Genomic DNA, 13,478 nt, shown 5'->3' on the forward strand with positions numbered 1-13,478 from the left:
CCCTCTGGGCTCAGAAGGCCTCAAGATGTCAAATGTCAAGGACAGAAACATGGTCATCATACAACACTCCCATCCTGCATCTGTTGCTGGGTGACTTGGGGAAGGGCAGTGAGGGAGGAGACCACGTTGCCCTGGCCTCTTTACCCAGGGGTAGGTAGGTAAGCTTCATTCTAACTTGATTTCATCCCAGCCACCTCTCCCTCCATTTCGCCTCATCTGCCACAAGTGTATTAATGAGAACCTGAGACCTAGCACTTACTGAGTCCAGATCTTATCATGGTTTTTCCATTATTCCAATTTGGTGGGATGTTCCTGTTCATTGTTAGAGGAGCTAGAGCAAGGCTTCATTCTCTTCTCCCCCACCATGGGGGAGATGAATGAGATCAAGTCTGACCTGAATCTGGACTCCCTGAGATAAAACAACATTGTATCTGGCTTTTCTGACCCAAAAGCTTTGGACACAAAGAATGTCTGGACTGGACGGAGGCTGTGGTGGTTACCAGCTCTTGGAGGAGGCAGAGACCTCCATGTTATTCCATTCTTATCACTAAGCATCCAGGATTCCCTGAGGTTTGCCCTAATGAGGAATCACGCCCAGGATGCAGAAAATACTTATGCAGTCAAATGCTCTACCACTGAGCTATACCCCCTCTAGAAAATACTTACTTATGACCTCACACCTTTCCCTTCTCATCTCAGGCCACAGACACATTTATAAAAGCATTGTTCCGTGGAGGATGTTTGAGTACAATGATTGAAGCTATGTGGAAACCAGGGTTCTGTGCACCAAGTTGCACTTTGAAGAGTTAGTAATGGGAGGAGGTGGGGGAAGTGTGGGGGAGGCATTGCTGGCAATGCCTTAACCTGGATGGAAGGCACAGGTGCTGGCAACAGCCACCTCGGGCCAGTGGCTTTCCAAAGAAGGAGCATCAAATCAGAGACCACAGCTGAGTCCACCTCATTTTACCAAGATCAGGAGGAGGGGCGGGCCACAATAGGGTGGGACAGTGGAAGCGGAGAGATGCTTGTGCCTGAAGGCTGTACACCAGCAGACGTTCTGAAGTTCATGGTCCAAACCAAGACTCAGCCAGACAGACTGCATCCCCGCCAGAGAAGCCTCAAATGTTCATTGTCAAGATGATGAACTGGGAATAAAAGGAGAGCGAGAATGGTTATCCCTCCGCTTCCTACCAGCCTGTTTGTTGACGTAGCAGGAGTCCCACCAGCTGATTATTTTGCCTGCAAATGTGGACTTCTGCCTCAACATGAGACATTACAAAAACTAGTTAATTCTCAGCACTTGAAGTTTTCCAGAGGTCCTGAGCCCTTCCCAAGCGAGCTCAGGTCAAGGGCAGATGGGGAGAAAGAGAGAGAAATGTACTTCCTCCCTGTTAAACAGACAGCCTCCCTGAGGCACCTGCAGCAGAGCAATATAAAATCAGCATTTTTTCCTCTCGGACAAGAACGTTTTGAGGTTGGAGGTGATCCTTGGTCATGGAGGGTCTGCAGGAAAGGGAAGCAGGCTGGGCGTCTGGGCTCTTTACAAGTGAGCTGGTGAAGAAGCGGATGGACTTCCTGCCTCCTCCTTCCCACCAGATTTTTTCTTTTTCTCTTTTTCATCTTTATTTTCTTGGAATGTATTTGGTCTTTTATGGTAGACTTCCATAACCACAACTGGATCTTGAATTTATCAAAAGCCCTTTCTATGTCTACTAAAATTACCATATTTTTCTCTTTTAAATTATTAATACAACACGTTACGTTGGTTGGTTTTTGCAATGCTAAATCCAGCCTTGCATTTGGGGAATAAATCTCACTTGGCCATAACGTATTATCTTTCATTCCTGATTATTGCTGAATTTGATTTTGTAGAGAATTATTTTTTGTTTCATTTCTTAATCAATTCTTAATCTGGTTCTGGCTTTGCTAACTCAGATTATACATACATACATACATACTATATATATATAGTATCTTCTCTTCCTTTATTTTCTGAAGGAGTTTGTAAGTTTTATAGTGTTTCTTCCTTCAGTGTTTCTTAGAACTCATCAGTAGAGCTATTTGGTCTCAAATTTTGTTTGCAGTGAGGTTTTAGATACCAAATCAATTTCAGAGCTGTTCTGATTTTGTTTCTCTTGTGTGTCTCTTCTGGTAAATTAATGTCAATTTTCCCTAAGTGCTCAAGTTTACTGCCCTGGATTTTCCCACAGCACCGCCTTAATGTCACGTAGTAAGTGTGGCGATGTCCCTTATTTCCTTAATACTGGCGATCACGCCCTCTGTCCTCCAACTCTCCCTCCTTCTCGCCCTCCTTCCCCTCCCCCTGCCCTCCCCCCAAGCCTTGCCCCATATTGAATCAGGTCTATGCATTTTATTGATCGTTTTCAATGGGCCAAATTTTGGTTTTGTTGACATTTGCTATTATTTCTTCTGTGTCCTTAATGATTTGGGGGGGGGTCTACTTTTGCTAACAATTTCTGAGAGAAGAGTTTTGACAGTCATATGCCTCCCACCAGCTTTTTTATCGTGACAGTGACTCGGGGGAACATGATTACGTGGGATGGTTTTCTCTCCTCTCTGTCCTCCTTCCCGGGCACTGCATGTGCCAAGGCCAGGGTTCTGGAAGGCGGCTGGCTGGAGGAAGACACACAGGCTCTGGCAGCAGAGTAGCTGCAGCTGAGGCCGGCCCGGCCAGAGGAAGGCTTGGAGGGGAGGGGGCGTTTAAAACAGTGGCTGTCAGTTTGGCCCCACACTGGGCACACCAGGGGAATCTTTAAAACATCAATGCTTGGGCCCCCCCTCCCTCAGAGATTTGGATTTAATTGATCGGGGGCATGACCAGACCTTTGAGGTTTTAAAATCTCCCCTAGACGATTCTAACTTGCAGCTAGAGTTAGGGCGGCAGGTTCAAAGGGAGACAGAGAGGGTTTTTCCTGCTGTTTTGGAGAGTGGTAAGTATGAGGGGAGGACATTTGCTTACAACAAATGGCTCGGTCTGAGGAGGAGGAAATGGGGACACAGAACTCACTCCAGCCCTCACATCTGTGGACACTTGGGTTGGGGGCACCTTGAACCTGAAACAATGGAATGCTGGCTCCATGCGTCTGGTACTTTGCGGTCTTTGGCTAAGAGCCATCGAATGCCAGCCAAGCCTGCCCACTCTCCCCTGCCCTGTGCACACGTGGCAACGGCCACCCTTTCTTCATGCTTACTGGCAGCAAAACTTTGCAGTAAGTGAGAAGTAAAGGTGGGCCAGAGGCCCGTCTCGTTTCCATAAGGGATAGCTTGAGTGCGTGCCTCTCTCAATGGCGTCCTGGGGTGTTTTGTACATTGCCAGTTAGAGGAGCTACATAGACTGAATGCACTGTGCCAGCTACAGGTGAGAGAGAATACCAGAAAGGAGAAAGGTCCAGTTTCTGTTCTCAGTGAAACTGTAATACATCCAGGGGTCTGAGCCACCCATGAGACAATCGGTCAGCACGACAGACTGCTAAGTTACATGATGTCATAAACCAGACTTCCGAGTTCAGAGTAAGGCCCAGCTCTCTGCAAATGGTGAGACGGACACACTGGGCGGGCTGACTGACAGTTCCACGCCCTGTCTAATACACGCCGCCATCAACCCCCTCTTCTGGGAATAGACAGTGAAACGGTACCCAGATCCAGAGTTACTGATGAATTTGGCAATGCGTGCAGTGAGAGCACAGACGTGGGAGGGGAGAAGAGAAGGCTCAGAGATGGGGAAGGGGACACAGGCTGCCTGGCTTTACCGCCCTTCGGTCCTAGGAAAAGCAAAGCTGGACAGAAAGCACAGGGAGAGAAAGAAAAAAAAAAGACATAAAAATTACAGGACCGTTGTGGGGAGGGTATAGCTCAAGTGGCAGAGCGCATGCTTAGCATACACACGGTCCTGGGTTCAAACCCTGGCACCTCCTCTAAAAATAAATAAATAACTAAACCTAATTACGCTCCCCCCCCAAAAATGATTAAAGGAAAGTGTCCTGTAGTACCCCCCCACCTTTGGGCAGAAGAATGTCTAACCAGTGTTCTCACATGTTAGTGGGTTTAGGAATTCCTGCAGGTCCTGCTAAAATGAGATCCATCCAGTGGGTCTGGGATGGGGCCTGGCACTCTGCATTTCTTCTTTTGTTTTTATGTTGTTGATTTGTTTTACTGAGATAAAATTAACACAAGACATGGCATCAGTATCAGGTGTAAATGTGTGGATTTGAGACGTTGATACAGTGTAATATGGTTACCACGTGGTGTCAGCTAGCACCTGTCACGTGACATCCTCATTTCTTTTTTGCAGTGAGGACAGTTAAGATCTAGTCTCTGAGCAGTTTTGAAGTTCATAACATGGGACTGGAAGGGGGCTGAGGAGCTGACGTGGCAGGAGGAGGGGAAGGACAAGCGGGCAGGGCTGGCTCGCTCACTCTTTCCAGAGATGGACCTCTCTGTGCCTCAGTTACCACCTCTGCAAAATGGGGATACTGTTAGTCCTTAGCTCGAAGGGCTGTTGTGGTCATATTGAGTGCTAAATGAATAGCACCTCAAAAAATGAGCAATGTTATTATTATAACTACCCCGAGGAGAGGTGTTAATCCCCACGTGGGATCATGTATTCGGCAAGCGTTTTTGGAGTGTGGCTTCTGCCCAGCCCTGGCCGGATCCCTGAGCGGAAGTTCTGGATCGGTCATACCTCGTTTATGTTGAGATGAATGAACTCCTTGTTCTTCGTCCTGAGAGCCTGGAACACCCCTGATGGGAGAGACACAAGAAAGGCATCATTGTGAAGTGCCCTCAACGGGACTCGTTATTTGCCGGCCACCGAGGGGCCTGTGAGGCGCTGCCCCATCTGCTGGCAGGGACGAGCATCCTCTAGGGCGGCCAGACTCGGGCCCAGGGAAGAGACTTCTCTCAACTGGGGGAAGCGTCTGGAATTCCTGGGATGGCAGAAGCCGGTGGCCTTAGCATCGCAGGTCTGCCGACTACCGGGCACCGCTCAGCCGGCCAGCTCCTGGACCCGAAACACCTCCCTGATCTGCACTGCCATCCGTGGACCTTCTCCCCAGAAAAAAAGCAGATGGAGAGAGTTTTGCATGAGTCTTGAAAGCTGGTCAGTCTCTATGAGCCCCTGTTGAGAAGGTGAGCCCTGGATGGACCCCCACGTGGGTGGAACGTGGGTTGGAGAGGGAGTCCGTCTGAGCTGGACGCCCTGCGTGCCGCACTGAATAACCTAACACAGTTACCTTCCTCTCCTGGCTTCAGCCTCCACATCTCAGTTGAAATGTGGAGCCAGCCAACCCCAGCGTCACCTGTGAGTCACCCTGGGAGCTTTAAAATACAACACGAAGAGGGAGGGGGCTGCCACAGAACAAAGGGCACAGAGCCCAGCAGCCCGGCCACCTGGTAAGTCTCTTCATGGACCAGATCTTAGTGGATGCCGAGGACTTCCTGAGAATTTTGTGAGGGGTGCAGGTGGCAGGACGACATATGCTAAAGACAAGTCTATCTGATAGGGATGTTCACAGGTGAAAGGACCAAGTTTCTGGAATCTGTTATTAAATCATTCAGGGGAAGAAAATGTACGCATTAGGGGAACATAGGAAAAAGGCTAGCAAGATGATAATTGCTGAGGCTGGGCTGGTTAGAAAGTGCTGGAACCACTGGGTTTAGGAAAAAGATGCTGCGTGCCACCCCTTCGATTTTAATTTAATTGGTCTGTGCATCCTGGTCATCACATTTTTTGGAAGCTCTCCCAGGGACTGTCGTGTGTGGCAGGATTTGAGAAGTAGGGGTGGGGGTGGGGCTCAAGGAGACTGATACTATTCTTTATACTTAAGTATAAAGCAAAATATGAGCAAAAATTTCTAGGAAAAAAGGTTAAAATCAGCCTGGAGTAAAGCCTTAGCTTTAGTGCATTTAAAGTTCTCCCAATGGTGAAGCTAACGTGAGGGTCCCGGAGAGGGTGATGTTTTAAGTCTTAAGTGTCTTGTCCCTGATATTCCTCGGTTATAAGAACAAGCTGAGAATTCCCTAGAGGAAAGGACTGAGGCTGCGCAGATTCAGAAAGGAAAAGGGAAGTTGCAAGAAGACAAGTCATCACATCTCATTACAGGTTGACCACCCTGTAAGTCTAATTAAAGTGACCGCCTTTCCCACGGAACCAAGAGCACAGACCCCACCTTGGTTTAGCCAGTGCCTGGAAGTCACCCAGCAAACGGACTTCAGACGGTGCCAAGCAGGACTGGCTCCAAAATTTGTGGGGCCCAGGGCAAAACGGAAATTTGGAACCCCTAGTTAAAAAATTATTAAGGTTCAAGATGGCATTTAACCAAGCGAGGGCATCCCGGGGTCACCCCGGCAGGTGGTCCCCCAGGGTAGCTGCCCTGGCGCTGAGTTACAGGCCCCCATGTGCTTGGTTCAGCTTCAGCTGTGTGACCCCGCCCTCCCTGGGAGGGGTGGTGGACATAGGCCGCCAAGGCTAAGGACCACCCATGCGTGGTCTCTCTCTCCCTGGGGTGACAAATCTTGTGTCAGGTAACTGGGTCGGGGCCTAGGGCTTACAAAGCCCAGAAAGGGGATGGGGGGAGGGACGGGGACCGAGGGAGGGGGGCTCCTGATCCTGTGTGCAGTGGTGGGATATGACCTCTCAGACCTGAGGCAGGAACCCCACCCCTACTCGGTCACCTTCCCACAAAGACACTGTGAGTGGATGGCGAAGGACTGTCACAAACCCACTGCAGGGACGATGCATACATCCCAAACCCTCGTGAACCACACGTGTCACCTAGATCCCTATGCTTGGCCTGTCTGTGCTGTAATTTTCAGCAAGTTTTTTTTTGTGCTCCTGGAAGGCTGAGACAGGACAGAAGGGGGCGGGGCATAACCATGAAAAGAATGACACAGCAATTAACACCAAGATGGCGAAGATTCAACTCCCAGCAGACCCTGCGCTTCAATATCTGCTCATTGTAACACATTAGCTGTTAGATGTCACCCCCACAGGTGCCAGGACAGTTTCAAGGCTGCCCGTAAAAGGCCAAAACGTGGGTGATGGCCAATTCCTGGGACCAGCCGACCCCGCGCTCTGAGGCCGAGCGTGTTACCAACAGCGAAGATGAAGGAAGTTTTATACATGCATTTCTTTCAGAGAATGGAACATTTTCCTAAGATTTGGAGTGGCTAGTCGAATGCTGAGGAGTCCTGCGAACACCACTGTAGCATTTCTTAGTACATGTCCTAGAGAAACTTACGAGTTAATCCAAGCTTTGTGTTCTAAAGGCGAGTGAGAGAGAAGGCTGTTCACAAAGCAGAGATGGGCTTGTTTTATCAACACAAAATGTACGTGTTACCCACTCTCCCTTCTGAGTAAGGTGGTCCCATTCTGCCTATGGAATGCGTATCTCCCAGGCCTTTCTCTTGCCTTTTGAGACAGCCTGCACTCTGCTATGGAGGGTATATCTCTCTGAATAAACCTTCTTTTACTTAATTATGGCTCGCTCTTGAATTCTTTAACATGCGAAGCCAAGGCCCCTTACTTGGTGAGGTGCATCCAGGGACTTGACTGCTACCTGGGACACAGCCATCCTCGTGCATCCCATTTTTTCCTGTAACAAGGTGATCAGATGGGATGGGGTCTCCCTGGGGCCCCAGGACACACAGCCCCGCTGGACACTTACGACTTGCGTTCTCCAGCCGGACCAGGCAGTTCAGGAAGTCGTCGAAGCCCAGGTGGAGCTCCTGGTCCGCACACCTGAGGACGATCTGCTGCAGGAGGGGACTGCTGAGCTGGAAGCCTGTCGGGACAAGGGAGGGGGCACGGTCACCCCCGCTGAGCCCCACAGGACGCAACTTTGGGAGAACTGAGTTGGCTGCAAGAGGGATGGGGTAAGGGGTGATGGCCCCGGTGGGGCGCTGCCCTCGTGCAGTGTGCCAGTGTGTCTCTGCCTTTTGAGTTCACCGAGTTCGGGGTCGTGGCTTTGACCTCACATCACCCACGGGGTCCTGCTGACATTTCAGGAAGCCTCACTCAGGGGAACTTGATGCCAGACAGCATCCAAGCCCCATGCCTGTTCCCACAGCAGCCTCCTCTGGTTCTAGGGCTGTACTTCCCGCCCCCGCTGGCCCTAGGAGGGGGGATTCCTGCCAGGATGCCCCCAGTAAGTGGGGGTTTCTCACGGGCACTTTAGCCCAGAGGTGTGGGGCTCTGTAGACAGCGTTTCTCCAAGGGGATGCTGCCGCCCACAGTGAAACACACGCCTGAGGGAGGGAGAACCAGGCACGGACGCTTTGCTTCCCTCCTCTGGGTCTGGGCATGCTTTTTGGTCGAGTGAGGGGTTTAGACGAAGTAATGCTCCTTCTAGATTCGACGTTTAAGGCTTTGAGTTCAAACCAGTGCTCCCCACTTCCAATCCATTCCCCCTGCCTGCTTACTTTCCAGGAAATGTTCAAAGGATTGCTCAGAAGTCTGCCTGGGGTCTTCCCGCCTCTTCACACCCCGGTCAGAGCGAGGAGGCCAATCGGAGGCGGTTCCTGGGGTCCGCACGGTGGTGCCGGCTGCCCGAACCCTGGAGTGTGTGCCCCCTGGGGCTGGAGGAGGGGCGGGTGGGGGCTGGCCCCCTCGCCTCCCCAAGCCAGGAAAAGAAAGATGGCCACACCCCGTCTCTGAAGGGCTCCCTTTGCCCCTGCTCTGTCCTCCTGCTCTAGGAACCAGGACCCCAGCCCCTGAGGAGCCAGGCCCTTCTCCTCTGTGGCTCTCTCCACATTTATAACCGATTTTGTCCTCTTTGCCCTCACAAGCTGGGCCTGGTTTTGCACATAATGTCCTTTATCAGACCACGAGGCTGACAGTGTTTCCCCATGTTTGTTTTACCTGGGAGGGAGCCGGGTCTCAGGCTCTGGCCGGTCCCCGGGGCGTGTCTGTGAAGCGTGCTTTGTGAGGGGCGCCTTGCGGCTGGGCGGGGGCTGTGGGCTGTGGTCTCCGTCACATGCAAAGGACAGCTGAACCCCAGAGACACAGGCTTCCCCGGCAGTGACTGCCACAGGGCTAGGAGTGCCATCTGGAGCCCACCCTTCTTGCAGCGAATGGGTAAAAACTACCATGGAAGCTTCCGTTTGGATTTGGTCTGCCAGTGACGAAGCAAGGGGCCAGGGCCACAGGGGCAGAGGGATACAGAGCTCTGTGCACCCCAAACCCGACGCCAAACCTGATGCCCAACCACAGGGGCGGCATGGCGTGATAATCGTCATCTGAAGGCAGAAATGAGAAGTTTGGGAACAGAGAGCTTGCCACCAAAGTCACGTAGGACCTGGCCAGAAAACTTGGCCGGAGGCTGAGGCCTGCAGGGGTCAGGCTAGGCTCGTGCCCAGTGGACACACTTTAAAGACCCCTGCCCATGTCGCACGGTGGTTTAAAACGTGCGCCCTGACGAGAGGGAGCGAGTCCTGAGTCTGAGGCCGGCTCTGCCCTGAAGAAGCAGCAGTTCTGCTCAAAGACCGGCCCCTCCTCGGGCCGTGAGAGGCGCACGGCCTCCGCAGACGGCCCAGGCCCTCCTTTACCTGCGGCTTTCAGGGCGGTCCGCAGCTCATAGGAGGACATGGTGCCGGATTCGTCAGCATCGAACTGCAGGAAAAGGTTCTGTGGGGAGAGAGACGCTGAGGCCCCGAGCATCTGAAGGCCCCGCCGAGGCCCCTTCGGTGGCCCGCACAGGACCAGGACTCCTCACCAGCTGGAAGGGGCAGTGGTTGCGTTAGGGCCTCCAAGAAAGGGGTCCCTTGGTTTTCCTTTCAGTTGGGGTGGAAGCACTGCGGTCCTTCCCTCGGTATTGGAAGTAAGTACTGGCGTTCCACCATGACTTCCTCCCTTCCGCCCTTTCTGGACACATATCCACTGGCCAGCAGCACCTGGGTCTTTAAAACCCCCTTCTGCTCCAGGCCTGTCCGGTCCCCCATGCACTGGCCGAGTTACGTACTGTCCACATCTTCAGCTTCTCCCAGAATGCTTTGAATTCCCTGAACTCTAACTTCCCATTACCGCTGGTCTGTGCGGAGTGCATTAAGGAAGAGAAGATTCGAGAATCATTTCACCCCAAGCCTCCTGGGGCTGCAGAGGGGGAGAGGGAGGGGGAGGGCTGGCGTGGGTGCTATTCAGGCTGTGAGGGAAGTGGTTTAACTATTAAGCCATGAATCCCATGAATGAAGGGTGAGGTGGGGATGGCAATAGAAAGGTTGAAAACACACACACGGCAGAGAGGGTGCGGCTCAGTGATAGAGTGCGTGCTTAGCATGCGTGAAGTCCTGAGTTCAGTCCCCAGTCCCTCCATTAAGAAATAAATAAACCTAATTACCTCCCTCCCACCCTCCAAAAAATAAAAAAATAAACAACAAACAAACAAAAACCACACACACAAAAATACTTCATTCGCTTGGACAGGACTCCAACGTGGCCCCAAGATCCCCAAGTCCCTTCAAAGACATTCCCCCCACTGGACAATCTGCGCCTCTTGATTCTGTCCCAGTTCAGGCACCACGGTCTCCCAGGCTTTGGCTATTCTATGCGAAGAGGACTATTCTACTACTTGAGGATGCCACGTTCCAGGAGAGTCTGCCTCAACATCTATTTCTGCCCGCATATTTGGAAGGATACATCCATTAGAGAAATGATGTTTTTACAGGAAATTAGGCTGAGCTTCTTGAATTTGATGTTCTTTTCTGAAATCACACAAGAAAGCAGAATTCAGTTGACCCCTGAAAAGATCAACCTACTCCCTACCTGCAGTGTGGTTAGACCCGGGCTGGTGAGGGTGGTGACGGGGTCACCCTGAAGACACTAGGGACAGTAGAACACGGCCTTTGGGGAGGAAAAATATTTTTAAAAGCCTTAAAAATGGAAATATCCTTCCTTCCATTTATCCTAGTTTTAAGAATCCCAAGCAAAGAATTCTAAATTAAGATTTTTATCATCAGGTTATTTATACTGGTGAAAATTTAGAAATGATAGAAATGACCAATGGTAGGGTATGGACAATCAGGTTATGTTCACGTGATAAATTATTACCCAATCCTTAAGAATCATATTTTTGAAGCACATTTACTGATCTGGGAAAACGCTCTTAAAATTGAGTTTAAAAGGGAAGATTTAAAATGACTGGAGAAACATGAACACTCATACAGTGCTAGTGGAGAGGTTAAAAAGCCACTTTGGAAAACAATCAGGCAGCTTCTTAAAACATTAACTATAGAGGTACCACGTACCTCAGCAATTGTCTTAACTACACACCCCAGAGAAATGAAAACACATGTTCACACAAAAACCGTGTACACAACTGTTCATAGCAGCATTATTCATAACAGCCAACAAGTGGCAACACCCCAAATGTCCATCAATGGATAACGGATCAACCAAACCTGGTGTATTCACACAACGGAATCTTATCCAGCCATAAAAGCGAGTGAAGATGTCCTGACACACATTACAACACGGATGTACCTGAAGGACGTCATGCTAAGTGAAAGAAGCCAGCTCAATAGACCCACATTTTATATGATTCCTTTCATATGCGAACAGGCAAATCAACAGAGGCAGGAAGCAGATGAGTGGTTGCCAAGGACGAGGGGAAGGGGAGTGACTCTGTTGCTACATGGTTTCTTTTTGGAGTGATGGAAAAATGTTCTGAATCAAATGAAAAGTGATTGTGGTGACGGTTGCACAGTCTATGGACATGCTAAAATCCACTGAGTTGTATACATTTTAGAAAGTTTTTAACTTTTATACAATTTTTAAAGGTACACTCCATTTACAGTTATTACAAAACACTGGCTGTATTCTCAGTGTTGTGCAGTAATACATCCTTGCACATAGCCTGTCTTACACCCAATTCTTTGCACCCCCCACTCCCCTCCCCTTCCTTGGCCCACCCTCCCTCCCCACTGGTAGCCACTGGTTGATTCTCTGTATTCTGTGAGTCGGCTTCTTTCTCATTATATTCACCAGTTTGGTCTAGTTTTTAGATTCCACGTGTAAGTAATATCATACAGTGTTTGTCTTTCTCTGACTTATTTCACTTCGCAGAGTTGTGTACTTTCAATGGGTGAACTGCGGAGTATGTGAATTACATCTCACAGCTGTTGTATTAAAAAATAAAATTGTGGTACAGCTCAGTGGTAGAGCACGTGCTCAGCACGCGCAAGGTCCAGTACCTCCTCTAAAAATAAACAAAACTAATTATCTCCACCCAAAAATAAATTAATTAAATAACACGATAATAAATAAAATTAAAAAAAATAAAATTGTACCTTTGATTTTATATGAATTATGTGTGTGCATGTAGATACAGAGAGACACATGCAGACTGCACTGATGATACACAGACACACACACGCATGTCTGGTAAAGTCCTTACTTACAGGTGGTGAGATATTGGTGGTTTTTGTCCTCGTCATGAGGCTTTTCTACCTTTTTTTTTAGAATTTTTTACCATAAACTTGCATCATTTTTGTAATCAGGAAATAAGCAAGGAAAGCAATTTTTAAAGTCTGTCTAAAGTCAGCCCCGGAAGGCAGGTCTGCGGCTCTGAGGAGCTGGGTACCCGGGGAGGGGGCAGGTCTGGAGGAGCCCAGGCAGAAAGCCAACTGTCCCACAGCCCACGGTCCTTCCAGTGGAGCTCTGGGGTCCCCCGGGGTGGGGGTGGGGGCTGGGGGTGGGAGCACTTACTTTTTTGCAGCACAGCATTTAAAATATATTGGAGTTCCTCTGCTGTCACCTCCATGTCCTGTTGAAGTGGAGACAGTTGCTTTTTATGACCTTTAGTGCCTTGTCGGGGACCTGCGGGCCCAACCCAGAAGGATGGGGAAACGGGGCCAGGCAAGGCTTCCCCATCTCTGAGCTGAAGCTCCCCAGATGATTCTTACGTTGGAGGAAGTTTGGGTCAGAGTCTCCCAGCCTCTGCACAGCAGAAGCACCGGAGAGCCTTAAAAAAATTGCCCACACTGGGGACTCAGCCCAAGGCCCGTTTCAATCAGAACACTTTGGAGTATGACTCACTGGTTATTTTCAAAACCTCCAGGGGTGAACTTCAGAGCCACTGATCTGAGGCAGAGCACGAGGAGCCACAGCTCTGAGAAGCTTGCTGGAAACGCAGCGTCTCGGGCCCCACCCAGCCCTCCGGACCAGGAGAGCTACATTTCCAGGATGCTTAGGGGATTTTTATGTCCAGGGCAGTTCGAGGAACACTGACAGGAGGGCTCCTTTGGCCCAGGGTTTTGAACCAGCAGTGGGAAATGCAATCCCCTGGGGGTTTACTTTCACAGGCCCCTGCCCAGGCTCCACCTCCCAGCATCTGAGGCTCAGGGAATGGCGGTTGGGGTGTTCAGCCCTAGTGAGAATTCAGCGATGTGGTCCCAGCCCTGTCGGAACAGAGGAGGCAAGAGAGATGGAGCCCTGAGCCCAGTCATCAGCTTGTCTGAAGACAAGC

General features: G+C 50.2%; 1 protein-coding gene across 1 annotated transcript in view; it reads right to left on the minus strand.

The window, feature by feature from the left end:
- Positions 1–222: 222 nt before the first annotated feature.
- The window catches only part of CAPN9 (calpain 9), a 45,645-nt gene continuing 32,389 nt past the window's right edge, over positions 223–13,478 (minus strand). The window contains exons 14-20 of the mRNA XM_006212366.3: positions 12,719–12,776; positions 10,652–10,716; positions 9,978–10,046; positions 9,565–9,643; positions 7,686–7,802; positions 4,703–4,761; positions 223–1,145 (exon numbers count right to left, since the gene is read on the minus strand). Of these exons, the coding sequence (XP_006212428.2) occupies positions 1,119–1,145; positions 4,703–4,761; positions 7,686–7,802; positions 9,565–9,643; positions 9,978–10,046; positions 10,652–10,716; positions 12,719–12,776 (474 nt within the window). The 3' untranslated portion in view covers positions 223–1,118. The remainder of the gene's footprint in view (positions 1,146–4,702; positions 4,762–7,685; positions 7,803–9,564; positions 9,644–9,977; positions 10,047–10,651; positions 10,717–12,718; positions 12,777–13,478) is intronic.

The sequence above is a fragment of the Vicugna pacos genome, chromosome 11 (genome assembly GCF_048564905.1).
Source record: "Vicugna pacos chromosome 11, VicPac4, whole genome shotgun sequence".
NCBI classification, from domain to species: domain Eukaryota; kingdom Metazoa; phylum Chordata; class Mammalia; order Artiodactyla; family Camelidae; genus Vicugna; species Vicugna pacos.